The sequence below is a fragment of the Jaculus jaculus genome, chromosome 19 (genome assembly GCF_020740685.1).
Source record: "Jaculus jaculus isolate mJacJac1 chromosome 19, mJacJac1.mat.Y.cur, whole genome shotgun sequence".
NCBI classification, from domain to species: Eukaryota; Metazoa; Chordata; class Mammalia; order Rodentia; family Dipodidae; genus Jaculus; species Jaculus jaculus.
The window spans coordinates 38,465,458-38,484,196 of NC_059120.1; the positions used below are offsets into that span (position 1 = coordinate 38,465,458).

General features: G+C 47.2%; 1 protein-coding gene across 6 annotated transcripts in view; it reads left to right on the forward strand.

Annotated features, from left to right (window-relative positions):
- Window positions 1-14,184, forward strand: part of Syt6 (synaptotagmin 6) — a 65,452-nt gene extending 51,268 nt beyond the window's left edge. For 3 of the 6 annotated variants that reach the window (XM_004667542.2, XM_045137891.1, XM_045137892.1), the window contains exons 5-7: window positions 4,625-4,796; window positions 7,998-8,148; window positions 13,900-14,184. In XM_004667542.2, the coding sequence (XP_004667599.1) occupies window positions 4,625-4,796; window positions 7,998-8,148; window positions 13,900-13,971 (395 nt within the window). In that variant the 3' untranslated portion in view covers window positions 13,972-14,184. Of the gene's footprint in view, window positions 1-4,624; window positions 4,797-7,997; window positions 8,149-12,245; window positions 12,314-13,899 lie in introns of all 6 variants that reach the window. The other 3 variants (XR_006634245.1, XR_006634246.1, XM_004667545.2) reach the window with 3 other exon arrangements.
- The last annotated feature ends 4,555 nt before the right edge of the window (window positions 14,185-18,739 follow it).

Genomic DNA, 18,739 nt, shown 5'->3' on the forward strand with positions numbered 1-18,739 from the left:
GTAATCCCAGCAATGGGGAGACTCTGGCTTGAGATTAGCTGCGGAGACCTATGGGCTGGATGTGATGTCAGAGGTTTGACCTTCCCCTCAGTATCCTGAAAGTTGTTGTAGGAGAACTTATCTGAGTTTGGAGCTGACAGAGCAGAATCTTGGGGTCTGGGAAGCTCCTACCCCTGTCAGCTCACACTGCCCTGAGAGGTGAGACGGGGAAGCCTCCCAAAGACTAGCAAAGAGAATGCCAGACTGCAGCTTGTTTCCTGAGACCTCCACCCAAGAGACCCTCTGATGATTCTGATTACTATAAAACAACACAGGAGACCCCCCGGAACCTGGCTGAGAAAACATTGAAGAATAATTCCATGTATTTCTTTTGCATGTATTAATTATGTATTTTCCTGGAAGACCCTTTAGTGTGATCACAGTTTGCTTTAAGGGGTTATGGTGGTGGTACCAGCCATGGTACCACACATCTGAACTTCAAGCACTTGGGAGGACTGAAAGTTCAGAGTCAGTCTAGACTACACAGCAAGTTCAAAGCCAGACTGATTACATAATGAAATTCTGTCTCAAAACAACAACAAAAAGCCAAGAGCTGGGAATGTAGCTCAGTGATAGCTCACCTTGCCTAGCTTGGATAAGACCCTGATTCATTTCCCAGCCTGTCAAGAAAAACTTTGTTTAAAAAAAAAAAAAAGAGGTATCGATTCAGCTGAAAATATCTGGTGCACCTCATGAAGATGGAGGACAATGAGGTTTCAGAGCTTGGAAACAGGTTTTAGGGAAAAACAGTTGGGGAATTGAACTCAGTAAGACTCGTGTGTTGGAGCCTTGAATATATTGGAGCCTCTACTCAGGCCTTCCAACCATGTCTACAGTGGCCCCTTCAGGCTAAAAGCCCCCCCAAACCCCAGGGCTCACCTTTACATTCCTCCTCCCCAAGGCTGCCGACATCCATCAGGACGCTACAAAGAACACCAGGAACCTGGCTGAAGTGCGAAGAGCTTCCGGGCTGTGTCCTCCAAAATACAGCCAACGTAGTTGCATTTTAATACCAAAATAAGTGCATGTGGGGACAGAAACTCACTGAGGACTCTTGAGGCTGCTAAGTGAAATAGGATTTTGCTGTCCTCCCAAACACTGTCTTCTCTGGTGTAATCAAACTGCTGTGTTAAAGAGGCATCTCAAAGTGAAGCCCTTGGCAGCCACAAAGGCTGCTGCACATCAGAGGGGCTGAGCGAGAGGTTTCTTTTTTAGGCTAAGTTCTAAGCTCTGTCTTCTCTACCTGGGTTTGGAATCAGGTGTTAAACCAGCTGGATTCTGAAAACGCTTCAGAGATGTCTGTGTAATTTGTTTACTGAGGGAAGCAAGTACAGTACGGGAGCAACACATGGAACACAGTCTGCAGGCATTAAATATGCATTAGTGAATGAACAAACAAACAGTGGGTGAATGACTTTCTGTACAGCACAAGGAACGTGGCCAAAGAAGTGCAAGAGATGTCGGCACGCCAGTTGCCTTCCGCACAGACCGCTCTGATGTTGGGCCAAACTAGAAAGTGAATGGAGCTGACTAATTTCTGTTCTAGACGTATATGGCACTGACTAAAACCAAGGATTGTCCTTGTCTCTGGGACCTAAACTAGCTGAAAACCAATTCCCTAAGCCCATTTGCTAGAACCATGACAGTAAAAATAGATCAAAATAATAAGGGAGACTGGTGTGCTGCAAATATTGTGAGTAAACCCATTTGTCTCAGCTGCATCTAGTCCACTCGGCTTTGAATCTAGTGGTGAGCTTTGAGGGGGCTGGGGACACGGCTCAGTGGGTAAAGTGCTTGCTGTGGAAAAATGAGGACCTGAGTTTGGGTCCCCAGCAGCTATATAAAGTGCTGGGCATGGTGACATGGAGCTGCAATCCCAGAGCTAGAAATGGAAACAAGAGGATCCCCAGAGCATGCTGAGCACCAGATTCAGCAAGACCCTGTCTCAAAACCTAAGGTAGAGAGCAACAGAGGAAGACACCTGCAGTCCGTCTCGGGCCTCCATATGTACACACATACAAGCATGCACACGTATCACATCCACGCAGAGCAAAAGAGGAGGAGGAACAGGAAGAAGAAAAGTGAACTCTGGAGTCAGGCCTGGGATCAAGTCCTAGGCAAGTTCGTAATCTCTCTAAGCCTCAATTTTTCTACCTATGAAATGGAGATGTGGTAATACATATTTTAAGAGTGGATATGATGTATGCACAAACTTAGCACGGTGCCCTGCACACACCAGATGCTGAATACCAATGGCTTCCACAACAGTGAGGCTGCAACACACTGCTGCCTTGGGAACCCCTGACACACAGAGAAGCACAGAAAGGAAGAGGCCTCAAAGGTCATCTGGGGCCATCATTCCACTAGACACCACAACTACAGCACCCTGGGGATTGTCATCCCTGATTTCTGATTAGATGCTGGTGAGAGCATTCATTTCTGCAGGGGAAATTTCACTGAATTTTATTAACTCAATATTCCTTGTAGTGATGAGCAGAATTGGGGAAGAGGTCTAAAGCACTGGCCTAGACCATAGGACATGTGGCTCTGCCTATATTTTCCTGACATGGAGATACGCTCTGAGTGAAGTGTCTCTTAAACAAGAGTAGAGAAGCAGTGCAAGCCAGAGACACTCTCTTTTTAATTACTTTCTTTCTTTCTTTTTGTTTTGTTTTGTTTGTTTTTTGAAGTAGGTGTCTCACTCTAGCTCAGGCTGACCTGGAATTCAATATGTAGTCTCAGGGCGACCTCGAACTCATGGTGATCCTCCTACCTCTCTGCCTCTTGAGTGCTGGGATTAAAGGCAAGTGCCACCACACCCGGCCAAAGACAGCTTTCTAAGACAATGTGTACCCAAAAGGACTTGAATGTTAAAGACAGGTCATGGGGCTGGCTCTTTCTGTCAGCCTGTGGGGACCTGAGCAATGTTCTGGGCATATCTGTGGAGTCTGTGAAAACCAGACAGCTGTCACATTTGGGTTCTTACAACTCCTCCTTCCTGGTACAGAAAGATCCCTTGAAAGTGCAGAGTCAGAGTCGGCAGGCTGATTACATTCCTCATCATCTCCTCAGTTCTCCAAAACCCAAGTGTCCCCATGGCTAAGGCACAGCTGCTCCTGTCACACTGGTTAGTCAGCAGCTCACTTAGCTGTCTGCAGAAATGCCTTCAAGGCTTGGACCTTGAGCTCATCTCTCAGGTGTCATAGTTTGTCTGGTTTTCACTATGAGTGTAGGCCTTGTGTACCCCCATACCCTACATAATGCCACACAGTAGGAGGCCTGGTGGGTACTGGATGCTCAGGAAGCAGAACTGCATGCCTTGGATCTGGGGGAGTGGCTGCTTTGTCCAAGCCTTCTGACAGGTTCACATGGGTCCTGGCTTCTGGGCAAGAAGGTGTCTCCCATCAGCGTCTCAAAGCTATTATTACCTGTAAGTTGTCCTCTTGTTTCTTGGGCTGTGAAGCATAAATACTAATTATGATGGTGACCAAGACACCTGTGCTATGAGACACAATAGATGCCACTTCACTCGGATGAATAGAAAATTTCAGGGTACAAAGATGACCATGATATGCCTATTCAGAAAACTAAAGGAGAGACAAGAGTGGGAAGCATGTGGAAGTTTAATAAAAAGACATCTCTTTGCAGCATGGAGAGAATCCAGGATCCCACTGAGAAATGAAATGTCAGCCAGCTGCCCCAAGTCTCAGGGGACTGACTTGCTCACTCTCCTGGCCATAGTTTCTTCCTCCACTGCTCAGAAGTGGCCACAAAATGGCTTTTAGGGAAGCAGCAAGCAGGACCACTTGCTCCTTTTCAACACTAAATGAAAATGAGATTATTGAGACATTGGGGCCCAAAATTATGTTGTTAGGTAGAGAGGATATGAGAGCCATTGTGTCGGTTGCTGTTCACTTGGTTCTAACACATGACTATTTTGGGGGCATCACTGAGTCCTGTTTCCCTTCCCCTTTTATCCTTTGGTTAAAATTCTGGCAGAACCCCAGAGGAAAGGTTTCTATATATGTGGAAAAACAATACAATGCCATTGTTAGCATCAGCACCCCTCCGAACCAACCAGCCATTGTGGGGCTGAGACTTAGGGCTGCAAACTGCGCATCCAGGTGCGAGCGTCTTGTCTGAAATTGGGACTAACTTTCCTATTAGTGAAACTCAATTAGCATTCTCCCAAGAATACAGAGGTAGCTAAAGACTGTGTTTATTAAGCGTAGAGTGTCCTCAGAGACAGGTATGCTACATCAATACAAGGTGATTTAATTATCTTAACAACCCACTGGTACCATCCAATGAGTAGCAGAAGGTCAAGAGCCACATCTCTCTACTGCGAATGATGTTCAGGAACAGCTGTTTAAAGACTGGTGCAGTGGTTCACACCTGTAATCTCGCTCTTAGGAGGCTGAGGCAGGATTACAGAGTGTCCAAGTTCAGCCTGAGCTACACAGTGCATTCCAGTTCAGCCTGGGATAGAGAATGAAACCCTGTCTCAAAACAAACAAAAGCAAAACCAAACAACCCCCACATCTGCTAAATATACTTCCTTCTTGTGGTGATCTCTATGTCACAGATCCCTATGTCAAAGTGTCCCTGCTTTGTGATGGACGGAGGCTGAAGAAGAAGAAAACCACCATCAAGAAAAACACCCTCAACCCTGTCTACAATGAGGCCATCATCTTTGACATCCCCCCAGAAAACATGGATCAAGTCAGCCTGCTCATCTCGGTTATGGACTATGATCGGTAGGTGCCAGCTCAGAGGGACAGGACTTCCTGCCCCCAACCGTTCCTTTGTAGCATAGGACTCCCTGACCTTGGACCTGTGGTTCGTGGCGCATATGCTGTCACAGTCAGGTTCACATGGCTGGCAGAAACCACCCAATCAAGAGCAGCTTTTGGGAAAAACAGAGTTTATTTTAGCTTACAAACTTGAGGGGAAGCACCATGATGGCAGGGGAAAACGATGGCAGAAGCCATCACCTCCTAGACAACATAAGGTGGACCATAGCAACAGGAGAGTGTGCCAAATACTGGCAAGGGGACATTGGATATAACACCCATAAGCCTGCCTCCAGCAAAACACTGCCTCCAGGAGGTATTAATTCTCAAATCTCCCTCAGCTGGGAACCTAGTATTTGGAACACCTAAGCTTATGGGGGCCACCTGAATCAAACCACCACATTCCACCCTACACCCATACACTGATAACCGTCCATGATATACTATGTGATGCATTCAGTCCAACTTTAAAAGTCCCCATATTTTTATCAATCCTAATGATGTTATAACATCCCCATAATCCAAGGTCTTTTAACTAAGCCATAATACCAAAAAATCCCCCCAAACCCCATAATGGCACAGAATAAACATACTGTAAAAGATGGCATTGGGCATAGCAAAGAAACATTCAACTGAAACACGATTTAAAACAACTAGGGCAAACATCAAACTCTTTAACTCCAAGTCCAACAACTCTAGTCAGCAACAAGTCTCCAAGTCCAATAATTCTAACCAGCAGCAAGTCTCTGGAATTCCAATTCCACCCCTCCAGCTAGACTACTGACAGTCCTGGAAAACTTCATTGGGGCCAGCATTCTTGGCACCCATCTCATGTTCCTAGCATCCTACTGGGTCTCTATTGCAAGCCACAGCTCATACTCATGCTCCATGGGGTCTCCACACAGGCATCCAGCAAACCTGCTACACACTGCCCTTGGCCATTTCCAAAACACAAGACTGTATTGCAAATTCAATGACCCTCTCTTTCCTGCATTTCTTATAATCCACAATACCAGGTAGCATGCCAATTTGTTAATCCAGGGGGAATAAAACAGACTTTGAAGAACAGGATGCTCTGTGAGTTCTCAGGCCCCATCAAAAGAGTCTACATTCTTCCTGTTGCCACAGTGCAAGTCAACTGGCCAAGCTTAAAGGTTGTAATCTCTCATATAATTGCAGCTGAATGGGCAGAACTTTCAGCCCAAAGATTTCATTTCTGTGCCATATCCCTCTACTCACACCAGTCCATTTCTACATATTGCAACCCTGCACAAATTCTTAGGACACAGGCATAACACCAAGCCTCTCACACAAACTGCTTCTATCCCAGTCCACGCAAAGCTCTTTCTAACCCTATTAAGCCAAACTTCACAGTTCATAGTTCTTACTGCATTCATGTCTTTCAACTCTGACCAGAATAGTCCACCAAGCTGTACGTACAGCACTGCAAGGCATCTCTTAGGCCAAAGTTTCAAATCCTTCCACATTCCTCTTGAAAATTAGCTCTAAAAGACCAAAGCCACATAGTCAGGTGTCTAGCAGCAATCCTACTCCTGTGGTACCAACATTACTATTGCAGTAAGGTTTGCATTGCTGGCAGAAATCACCTGACCAAGAGCAGCTTTTGGGAAAAATAGGGTTTATTTTGGCTTACAGACTTGAGGGGAAGCTCCACAATGGCAAGGGAAAACAATGGCATGAGCAGAGGGTGGGCATCATCCCCTGGCCAACATAAGGTGGACCACAGCAACAGGAGGGTGTGCCAAACACTGACAAAGGGACACTGGCTATAATACCCATAAGCCTGCCCCCAATTCACTCCCTCTAGGAGGTGTTAATTCCCAAATCTCCATCAGCGGGGAACCTAGGATTCAGAATTCCTAAGTGTATGGGGGACACCTGAATCAAACCACCATAGATGCCCATTGTCCTCAAACACGATTCTACCTAATAAAGAGACAGGAATTTAAGGAAGAGTGTGGCTCCCACACAAGCTGGTCTATTCTAATGTCAGAAGCAGTTCTTCTACCTGTTCGGTTCCCTGAATTCACTCCTGGCTACTTTTATTCTTCCATCTGGTATCAATCTTATCTTCTGCCCTTTAAAATGCCTTCCCAGCATCTCTGCTTCAGCAGGAGGGCTGCACAGCCCCCATCACTCTCTGCCCCAGGTCAGCCAGCAGACTCAGGACATACCTGCCTGAGCACTTTCCTGCTGGACCTGCTCTCCTGAAGAGCCATCACCCTGGCTCCCATTGTCCAGGCCTTCCATCATCTGGACCCTAATTACCACCCTGCTACCCCCACATACATGTCTCCCCTGCCACTTTTCTGATCTTGCCTTCTCATCAAGGCTGGCTCAGAAACATTTTCCAACTACTACAGCTCCCATGACTCCTCGCCACAGCTGTTATTTTAGGTTAAGGGGACAGAAGCCATATAATCAAGCCTCAGCCCCAGAGTTCTAGTTCAAGTTCTCAGGCATAGTGGGTGCTGGACTAACATACTTGAGCAATGATTTATATTCTTGCTGAGTGAGTAAATCACAGCCTAAGTAGCTAGAGGTATGGAGAAATGGTGTTTGGAGTGTGTTGATTTTTTTTCCAAGTACTGATATCTCCAGAGAGGTTGTAACATGCTGGTCAAGTCAAAGAAGGGAAGAGATAGATTCTCCCAAACCTCAGTCAGGCCATCTGCCACTGTCTCTTGAGATTCAAAACAAGCTTATAGCCTCTTCCTTACCTATGTCCTTACCAAGAGGCAAAGTGTTTTGGCCACTGGCAACTCAAGGTCCTGTCAAACATTGGTTTAGAGACCACAGTTCTGGGCTGGAGAGATGGCTTAGAGGTTAAGCGCTTGCCTGTGAAGCCTAAGGACCCCGGTTCGAGGCTCGGTTCCCCAGGTCCCACGTTAGCCAGATGCACAAGAGGGCGCACGCGTCTGGAGTTTGTTTGCAGTGGCTGGAAGCCCTGGCGCACCCATTCTCTCTCTCTCCCTCTATCTGTCTTTCTCTCTGTGTCTGTTGCTCTCAAATAAATAAATAAAAAATGAACAACAACAAAAAAAAAAAAAAAAGTAGAGACCACAGTTCTGAGACACACGCATGGGGCAAAGCCCCTCCCTTTCTTAAGAACGTGTCTGGGAGCCATGTCTCTTTCTCTCTCAGTGTGGGCCACAATGAGATCATAGGAGTCTGTCGAGTGGGAATCAATGCTGAAGGATTGGGCAGAGACCACTGGAATGAGATGCTGGCCTACCCACGGAAGCCCATTGCACACTGGCACTCCTTGGTGGAGGTAAAGAAATCCTTCAAAGAGGTGGGTGAGGTTGCCTGGCTCTTGGCATGTTTGCTGCATGATGGCGTGGGCTGGAGAATGGCATTGGCTGCTGCAAGTCCTCGGCCTTTTATGGGAAGGAGGCACAGGGGCCACCGCAGCACGTCACAGGAGGATGGGGACGATGGAAGCCTCCTGATGAAACGTCCCCGATGCTGGGCAGTTCAAAAGCAACACTCAGTTCTTAATGGAAAACAAGAACTTTGAAGAAGTCTTACCAGCAGGCCACTATGCAAGGCCTGGAAAGCTCTCACAAAACCCTTGGGCCAAGTTTGTCCTCCAGGAGAAAGCCCCAGCGAGGGTGAGGTCAGCATTGGCAGGCGCCGCGGCCCCCGCCAGAACAGGGAGTTCTTGGAAGCTCCAGCCAGGCCGACACTTGGCAGTGTTCACTCCGTGGAGGGGCACAACCAAAGAGCAGCTTCCTCACTTCTGAGCCCTGGTTCCCCTCACTGCTGAGGGAGGGGAGCGTGGTCTCAGCATGTGTCACTCTCTGAGTATAGCTGTGTGCTGAATTTTGATTAAAAAAATAAACAAACCCCGCTGAGGTGGGTCTCCAGTCTTGGCCCTTCTGACTTGCTGTACAAACTGGAGCCTACCGCTTCTCTCAACTGCAAAGAAAATGCCCAGTTGGGTAATATCTATCGTCTACTCCATCTGCACCAAACCCCACCAATGAATGATTCTGTGATCCATTACCTTGGTGGTCCCTAAGCCTCTTTTTCTTAAATGGGTTAAGATTTTTGGGTGGTCAAGCAAGCCTTGAGTCTAGGGTCCTAGAAGGCCGAGAGATCATTCCCTTGTCTTAAATAGGCTTCAAACCAAGTCTAGGAAGCAGCATAAAATGGGGAGATCCTAACGCAAAAGCAAAACTTCCCCCTTTTACCAACCACATGGCCCTCAAATGTAAAGTAACCACCTTCCAAACAGCTTCCACTCTGCTGGGCAGAAAACCCATTGCCGCCTGAAGATCTACACAGACTAGACACATGAAACTCATGGGAGATGGTGGCTTCCTAACAGCCAGACTAATCGGCTTACCTCTCCAGGTAGGCATGAGCTCTGCTCCCTGAGACAGCATCAAGGAGACAGGCGTAGATTCCTACCAGCTCAGGCCTGGATGTTCAGTGTGCTGTACCCCCTTCCCAGAGCCAGAGGCAGGCCAGTCTCACGGGGATCTTTCCACAGAGAGTGGGTGAGGTTCATATGCCCAGCCACAGGTGGCGCCACCCAGTGGAAGTCTAGCCAACATGGAGCCAATTTAGCACCTCAGCAGAAGTCAGTGTGGATTCCGCTAGGGAGGGGTAGTAATGCCTCCTTGTCATAGTCCCCTCATACGTACCTTTTTATTGTTTTATTTATTTATTTAGTTAGTTTTGGTTTTTTAAGGTCTAGAGGTCTTGCTCTAGCCCAGGCTGACCTGGAATTCACCATGTAGTCTCAGGGTAGCCTTGAACTCACGGCGATCCTTCTTCCTCTGCCTCCCAAATGCTGGAATTAAAGGTGTGCACCACCATGCCAGGCTTCACCACCCCACTCCTGCGCCTTGTTTTTCTAATCCTATGGAGACAATTATGAATAGAATAAGAATATGAAACTGTTCAAGGTGATTTAGGGACCTGACATGGAAGGCGAGCTTTAGAAAACCCACTGCCCCACTCTGGTCTTTGGTTTTCTGGTTGCTAAATGAGCGGGTAGGGCCCTCTCTTTTTCTAGTAAATGCTATCCCTAAATGACAACTGGGTCCAGGAGCCCACGTCTTGTACAGTGACTGCCTTTGTATTCAATCTGTAAATAGCCTGCTACTGTTGCTGGGCCCAGCATGCCCTTAGCAAAGGAAGAAACCAACAGAGCTGTGGCTGGAGTGGGGTGCAGAAGACCACAGAGGTGCCAGGTTTGGGACTCAGAATCATGATGAATACAGCCTAATTAAGCCAAATAATTGATTCCAAATCCTTTTTCTTTGAGAACTCCAACTCAGTGGTTCAGATGACAAAAGCAAGGAAGATAAAGTAGAATCAAGCCCTTGAAAATGAATATTTGATGAGACAGTAAAGGGAAAGTAACCGTATATGGAAAAGGAAAAGAGATGAAATTGATTCATATCCTTTGGGTTTCCTTCTTTCTTGCCCTGGCACGCTGAGCGGGGCAGAGACGGCCCCTCCCCCACACACAAGTCTACCGTTCGCTGCTCAGCTGATCATTTTTGTCTGTAAAGAAGCTGAAAATTGGATTCGTCTTAGTAACTTACGCTTCCAGTTGTACACATGGGTGTAGAGTTTTTACTGACACTTTGTAGCCCTCACAGGTTAATTACATTTACAAGAATGCATCTAAAGCTCCGCAGGCTAATATGAAGTGAACATTCTTCCTGCTCACATGGTTAAACATACACTATGCTTGAACATACATCATCCCCCATCGTCCCTACTATTTACATCCTGCTCTTCTTCTGCGTTGTGCTCTGGACACTGAGCAAGAGTTTGGCTCCAGAAACTTGGATCTCCCGTTTGTATATGATCCATTAAGAAAGCTTCCAGCTCCTGTGAACATTAAAAACCAAAAACAAAAAACAAAAAACAACTCATCTCTGTAAAGCCTGCTATGTTTACCTTGTACTTTGCAGCATTTCAAGTGCTATGATCATTTTTCTCTCTCTCTTTTTTTTTTTTTTTTGTTATTTAATTATTTATTTTAGTTTTTCGAGGTAGGGTTTCACTCTAGCCCAGGCTGACCTGGAATTCCCTATGTAGTCTCAGGGTGCACTCGAACACATAACGATCATCCTACCTTTGCCTCCTGAGTGCTGGGATTATAGGCGTGTGCCACCCTGCTTAGCCTCTGAACAAGGTGTCATTAAGCAAAGGAAACCAGCTGTTTCTTTTATTTCCCTTACACAGGAAGTAGAGTTTCCCCACAGAGCTGGCCAGATGAGAATCTCCAGCTCTAGCTTGGCCTTGCTCATCAGAAAATGAAATGCTTATGATGAGATCCCTTCTATGGTCTAAGGGTGGCCTCTACAGCATGCGGATTCTCTGGTATCTCCGGGCACTCGACACCTCCGCACCAGGTCCTGTGCCTGTCATCGGCTGAGGGACTTCTGTAGAGCTTCATACATCATTTGGTCCTTTACTGATATAGATGGCTTTATTCTCTTGAAGGTGTCTTCAAAATGCATACGACTAATCTTCAGCTCACCTGATCATTTCTTTACTAATGAGAACAGAGGACACCATGCTTGCTCACCTGCTTAGGGCTTAAAAACCGGTTGTGGGAAACAAATTAACTGAAAACGTATTTTTCCCTGCCGGGATTTCTCACGAATAAAAATTCATTAAGCCGTGGCAAGCGCTTTCCCCAGCAGCAGCCTCTTCCCTCCAGCACTCCTAGAGTTGTGTCATCCCTGTCACCACGCACAGAGCCAGGCTCACCAGTGACCTTCTCCAAAGCATTTTCTTACAAAGGGCCAAGTTCAGATCATTTGCCATAGATTTTTAGATCTCTGTTGGAACATGACCCTTTTCAAAAGAGCAGAAGACCTTACTGGAACACAGCTGCCCTGGAACAGTGAGCGTCCTGCGTGCTGGGAACGCGTCCTCTGCTAGTTCAGAGTCCCCTTGATAAGCCTGCTAGAATCATTCGCCTTTCCATTGTCCATGAACCCCCATCTCCTCCCTGTGTTTCCTTTCATAGGAAGGATCGGGGGCCAGCGGAGGAGACCCTGCGCCTTTTGCGTTTGTTCCAGATAAACAATTATGTTCTGTGTGACTCTCTTTGGGCTGTTATATAAAGGAAAAGAAAACTTCATGTAGCCATTTCATGCTTTCTGCTCTGACCTGGCCTGTCAGTCAGGTCAGGTGGTGTGAGCAGCATGCTTACGCAGGGGAGATGCCAGCAATTACCATATACCTTTAACTGACCTCAAAGGTGGCAGCAGAGAAAGCTGAGCTCCTGAAAAGAAGGTCTGCTAAGTGAAAACATTAGTCATGACCCTGTGTCACCTTCTGGTTAAGAAACACTTGAGTCAGAAGTCACAGTGGGCTCAACAACCAGGCATTTATTTATCTAAAATATTTCACCAGGGAACCCCTCGGTTGTGATTTCACTCACGTGGATGCTGCAAGCAGAGAGACTGCCACCGGAGTTAGGAGTAAGTACCTGGTGTGGACCCAAAGAGGTTAGGTTTCTCACTGCATTCCTCCTTGCGCCCTAGTGCAGACGCCCTGCACCAGCACAGCAGCAGGATGGAGTGGAAAAAACACATTTTGGTTGGAGTCAGAAGACCTGGTCTCAGGCCCTGGCTCAGCCCCTAATTGTCTGTATCTTGACTTCACTGTGTCTCTGTTTTCTCACTTGTAAGAACAAGGGGGTTAGCCGGGAGAATGTCCAGCTCTGGTTCTGACACCCTGAGGTTGCTCAGATCTAGGTCACGCAGTGGCAGTCATCCACACCTGATTGTAACCTTGGTTAGCTGTAAAGCCTTACGGGGTGGTCTGCGCAGGGAGTACTAAGGAGTCCATGCAGAAGTGACCCCGAGAGGAAGAGCAGAGGCGCTCCTTAAGACTGAGACCTTCAAGGCAGGTCTGCAGGTCTGAGTCTCCCCTCAGCCTTGAAAGTTTCCCACTTCCTTGGAAAGTGGCCCTGGAAGACAAATGGCCTATTCTTTAGGTGTCTGGAAGTGGCTAGGAGGAGGGAACTAGGTCTTCCTCCAACCACCCCCCTGGGTACCCAAATGCGTGGTTGCAGCTTCCCTTAGCAATGCCATCACTCCATAATGGAGACCCTGTAGCAATGGCAGAGGCTGCATTTGTGGTTCAGAAATGCTCAACCCCCCTCTGTCCTTTCTCTCTGGGACCCCATTTTTCAGGCTCCAGGGGAGAGCATTATTTCTCCCCAGCTCACAAAAGGGTGAACAAACAATGGACACTGACTCATGATGAAGTTCAACCACCCACAGACAGGTCAAGAGCATTCACAGGGTTAGATGCCCACCTAGAAAACAGTGCATAGCTATAACTGGCTTTTCCATTTAACAAAGGGTCGAATGGCTGAAGGCATAGGTCCATCCATTCTCATCCCACTCCCTCACCGCATTATGCCTCATCACATCATCCACTTCCAGAGAGGGCTGAGAGGCAGTGGGAGGAGGTGATCTGTGAGCCAGGATGACCAGAGGAGAAAGGGGTCAGGAGAATCCAAAAGAGGCCGCATCTCCTCACACCTCCTACCTTCTCCGGCCGGTGCTAATGTTCATAGGTTGCAAAAAAGAGATCCAAACCAAAGCAATATCAGGGCTGTGTTTTTTTTTTTCTGTACTAACAGCTCCCAGACAAATTGCTAATAATTCATGATTGTGAGTTCTTGGCAGTAAGGGCACACTCTGCAGACCGTCTCTTTTGCTGTTAACATAATCTGATTTTCAGTGTGTGAAAAATGGCTGAAGCACTCAGGGAATGGTTCAGTCATAGCACCTCATTAAAACATTCCACTTTGTAAGGAGCACTGAAATTGTGTCTACAGTAGATGCTTTTTTTTTTTTTTTTTTAAATCCTGATTCCAAACTAGAAGCTCTGAGCTATGTTCCTTATATTTTTGCATGGCTGACAGCAAAAGTCGAGAAAGCTTACTGACAGGCCAGGAAAGGTGGGTACGTGGGTGCATGGGCCTGTGAAGATTCAGGAGCTGGGGTGTCAATTCCCTGGGCAGTCAATAACCGGGTTTCTCTCCTCCCCACAGTGGCAAGGCCGAGCTGCCAGCTTCGACAGCGAGAGCTCATGCCCATCTCCGAAGCCACCTCCAACACCATGAGCTGCGCGGCCGAGCCACACTGGAGGACTCAGCGGTCCTGTCACACTTGTTCAGCCGTCTAAATGCAGTGTTGTGCAGTCACAGCGGCAGTGGCGGCAGCTGCCTGCCACTCCATGGCCTTAACTGCTCCTGTCTGTAGGTCAAGGCCGAGACACTTGTCGTGTGGTCAGATCTGTCTTAGTCTTTTCTGTCTCCCAAGGTGATTTTTTTTTTTTTTTTGTGGTTTTCACTTTGTAAGGGTCTGCTTCCAAGAAAGGAAGAAAAAAATTGTAGGGGGTTAAAAAAAAAAAAAAAAACCCAAAGGCTCAGAAGTTCATTCTGCGAAATATAATTTGCAGTCTTTTGAGAGAGATGGAGTAAGTCTCTGAACTTTTTGCATCACCACCAAGCTCTGCACCCCTGGGGAGGGGGGCAGTGGGGTAGGGCCCTGGCTGCATTTTCAGTGCCCTGCAAGAATGGTACAGTTCAATCTAAGAGCCTTTATGAGACGAGTTTTTGCTCTTTGAAGCTCTTCACTGGTATGGCACAAGCCAAGAGGTTGGGCACCTTGTCCCATGTTGAAATCATGAGACCTCTTCAGTGTTTGTGACCCTTCTTCAGCTTCCCTCCTTGTTGGCTTTCCTCATCAGCAGGAAACACCCTGATTCCTCATGGAACTTAGTCTGCTGAAACCAACCACACCATATGTTTTCTGACGCGCTACAGTTAATGATCACATTTGTTTGAAAACAGGATCTTAGTTCTTAAAAATAACCTTCATTGTAGAGAAAGGAGGCACATATGTTCCAGAACAGTTTCTGTGTTATACATAGCTTTATAATTTCATGAGGTACCAAGCAGCTGTTTTAAATGCCTGAACAGATCAAAGAAAAACCTGGATAAAATGTTCTTTTCCAGATAGGGCACTCGGAAATCCAAGCAGCCTTCAGAGTCGATGAAGAGCATCTTCTTGACTGAAATCCAGTCAGCCTGAGCCTAGTTCAGCCCCACACACTCTGGGACAATGGCTCATCTTGAACTTTAGCTCTAGAAATTAATAAGTATTCAGTGTCATTTCTGTGATAACAAGGGGAGTTTTGCTTGTTTAGACCTTTACTTAGGCCAAATTCAGTTTAGGAAAAGGAATGACTTATTCTGTGTTGTCATAGTATTTCTCATTTGGTGGCTGACTGGTGGCCTTCCCACCAAGCCCACGCAATCTCAAGTCTGGATGGCTCTGGGAGTCCCAAGGAGGTGAGTTTCCACTTCAGTGAACGACTACACAGTGCCAATTTCGAGAGCAGTGGGACTCACAACTAGCAAGTCACTGGTGAATCCCTTCTTTTAACAATGAAAGGTCAAGAACACAAAAGCTATTCACATATCTTGTGGCTTTTTTAAATATGTGTCACAAACCATGGGAGCAGCAACTTTGTAAAGTAACCCTCAAGCCACGTTATTAGATTTCTCTGCTGACCTCACTTGAAGTCGTGTCTGCTGGTGACAAGAATGAGCAAATTGGATGTGGGCTAACAGGATATTGTGGCAAGGGAAGTTTGTCCACCTAGAAAAGTAAATGTTGAGAAATCTAGATTCAACCTTGTATGAGCCTTGGGCTGGGGATCCACTTGTAAAGATGAATTTTCTCCACAACTATCCAATGATTGATAGGCCTTTCAAGTCAGGCAGTCTTGTGTTTGGATGTTCTCTTGAGAATGAGAATACCCCAGGGTTTAAAATGCTCAGCATGTAGCAAACTGTGTCTTGATTCCACACTGACCTCATCAAAGCAGCTCTCTCAATCATGCAGCAGAGGCTGCGGGGCCGGCGACCAGGAAGGGGCCAGTTGAGTTTTCTGGGTCATAAGGAGCCCAGAAGTTCGTGTGACCACCCTTCCAGATGTGGTTTCCAAATGTAGGCCCAGCTGCTATCTCTAACCCCTTAGGCAGGCGGGATGTCCCATGCTGACCTTTTGGAGAGGGGAGAGTGATCAGTATGCAGCTTGGAACAGCACTGCCCATTTGAGAGATCCTAGTTTGTACGTCCTGATTATGGCCAGCCCTCGCTCTACCCCGACCAGCTGCTACCACGCCAGCTCTGGCAGCCTGGAGTTAAACTCCTATAGGCATGGGGTCCCAACACAGAAAGGCATTTAGCTCCTGGAACCCCCTCACAACCAGACCTCCCCCACACACACCCAAAGGCAACCAGTTCTTATTTTGAATTATAAATGATAACTGAACAGCTGGCTGCCCAGTTTATTACCTAGTCCAGGATGTCTTCCTCACAGATGTGAGTAAATGGAAATCTGCTTCAGAATAAACTGAAATTCAAAGTTGACTCATGCATTGGCTTCCCCCGGCACAAGAAGCCCCTTGGGTGGTAGTGATGAGCATCGCTGAAGTTGCGATAGCTAAGGTCGTTTGCACATAGATTTTTTTTTTTAAGATGCCAAGTTCTCTTCTCCTTTATTTAGCACTGGGCTAAAAGGCACCCCTCCCTTTCTGCACTTACCCAGGATGTGAATTAATTGTATCATTTTAAAAATTATGTTGTTAATTACTGCTTTGTGTCTTCCCACCCCTGTCACAGCCTGGAGTTTTTATCCAATTAAATCTCTTGTCTCTTGCCCATTTCTCTTGTCATTTTGTGCTCCTGAGGTTCAGTGAGCAGCGCACACGGCGGGCGGGGGGCGGTAGCGAAGGTTTCGGGTTGTCCTCGCTTCCCATCGATAGCGGCTTCCCTTCCGTAAGAGGTAAGAGGGGCTTGGCTATCCCCTCTCTATTCAGCATCACAAGCAGCCCCTCCAGGTGCCTCTGTGGGGGAAGTGGCTCACATGGCTACCTGGAAAGTACAGTGTTTTTGCCCACCAGGAAAGGAATCTTGCTAACTCTTGTAAAACACAACCTGCCAAAGCCATGGGAAAATACTATTGCAGACTCAAAACTTTTAAAAGAACATTCTGGCTTAATAGAATATCCTCTCTGCTCACCCCAAGCTTTTAATTAATTTAGAAGGTGGCCTGGAGAGAGGAGAGTGACACATCCATTCCTGTACATGTGCAATGAAATTACTGGTGCCTTACAGGGAAGGAACTGCTAGAAGTACTCCACTGCCTAAGCAGGTTGCTGCGCTCACAAGTACCTTCCTATCAGGTCCACCAGCAGGAAGAAGTCAATGAGATGCTGGTCCTGACTAGAGCTGAAAAACCAACAGGGTGAAAGTGTCTGTCCGGATGGATTGGGTTACACCGCCCTAACTAACAGCCTTGGGTTCTCAGTGGCTGAAAACAGTAAATGCTTATTTCTTATTTTTGCTACATGTCCATCAAAGGTCAACAAAGGATTCAGGGAATCGGGATAGCAAAGTAGCCAGCATCTCAAACATTGCTAGCTAGCATGCCTGGCAAAGAAGCCACACGTGCCACTTTCCTTCACAATCTTATTTCCAGAATTACTCATGTGACCTCCCAAAATGAAAAAGATGAGTTCAAGTGCCCAGAGGAAGAAAACCAGACAGTTTAGTGAGTAGCCCTTGGGAAGACCAGCCCGTCCAGGGTGGCAGCTACCAAGTGGTTGATTCAGAGAAACTGAGGGAAACTGTGTTTTAGTCATTGTTGACTGACTATTGTCCGCAAGAAAGCGTTAGTCTAATAAATGTCAGTCAGGAACGGTAGTTCAAGCTAGAACGGGAGGAGAGTAGATGCTTACAAAGTGTAAGAATGTCAATGGCTTGGCAAGATGAGTGAAGGGTTCTGGAACAGAGTGGCAGCTCCCCTAAGGCTTTCCACCAATGAGTGAGATTTGGAGACGTGCAGGTTGGGAAGAAGAGGCACCATCCAGGTTGAGGGGGGCCACACAAGTGAAGAGCAAGAGCAAGGGGCCTGCTGGGGCTGACAGGAACCCAAAGTCTAGGGAGACTGGCCCCACCATGCACAGCACAGGACTTCCACCCAAGGAAAAACCCCGCTGTCCCCCAAAAATCCAACAGGGTAAAAGTGGTGGTTCTCATTCTTACTGGGTGCCCATCACAAATCTCAGGGACCAGCAGGGAGGGGAGACTGTTACTGCTCACAGGATTCATCCAGAGCTTCGAGAGCATGAGCTCTAGCCCTGGAGCCCGCCTGGCTCCGTGATCCCCCCTACTGGGAACTGTCCTTACTGACCCTACTATCCCCAGTCCTTTGCTTGCTGGATGCCTACTCCCAAGTAAGTGAACGGGTGTCTGGAAAGGACACCTTTCCTGCCAGTGCTGCTGCTCAGCCGGGACGGGAGCCATGGGGGCCTCTAGAATTAGGGTGTTCATCCTTCGGGATGAGCTCTTATCAGGAAATCTGATTCCCCAGCAGAACAGGATCAGCCTCTCCCTGTCTTTTTTTTTTTTTTTTTTTTTTTTCGAGGTAGGGTATCAGTCTAGCCCTGGCTGACCTGGAAATCACTGTGTCGTCTCAGGGTGGCCTCAAACTCATGGCAATCCTCCTACTTCTGCCTCCTGAGTGCTGAGATTAAAGGCATGCGCCACCCTGCCCGACTTTCCCTGTCTTTTCTTTCACCAGTTCACAGCCACAAGCCCATCAGAGGGAGAGCAGAGGCTCAGAGAGTGGCAGACAATTGCAAAAGCCACTGAGGAGGGGACGGAGACTGAGCCAAGCACAGGCAATGTGTGAGGAAACAAGGGCACCTGAGTAAGATGTGGTCGTCACAGACCGGACAAGCAACAGAACTAACAACGGAAGATAGGGAGAGGCAAGAGGATTCATAGTGTTGTATGCTTAAAAAAAAAAAAAAAT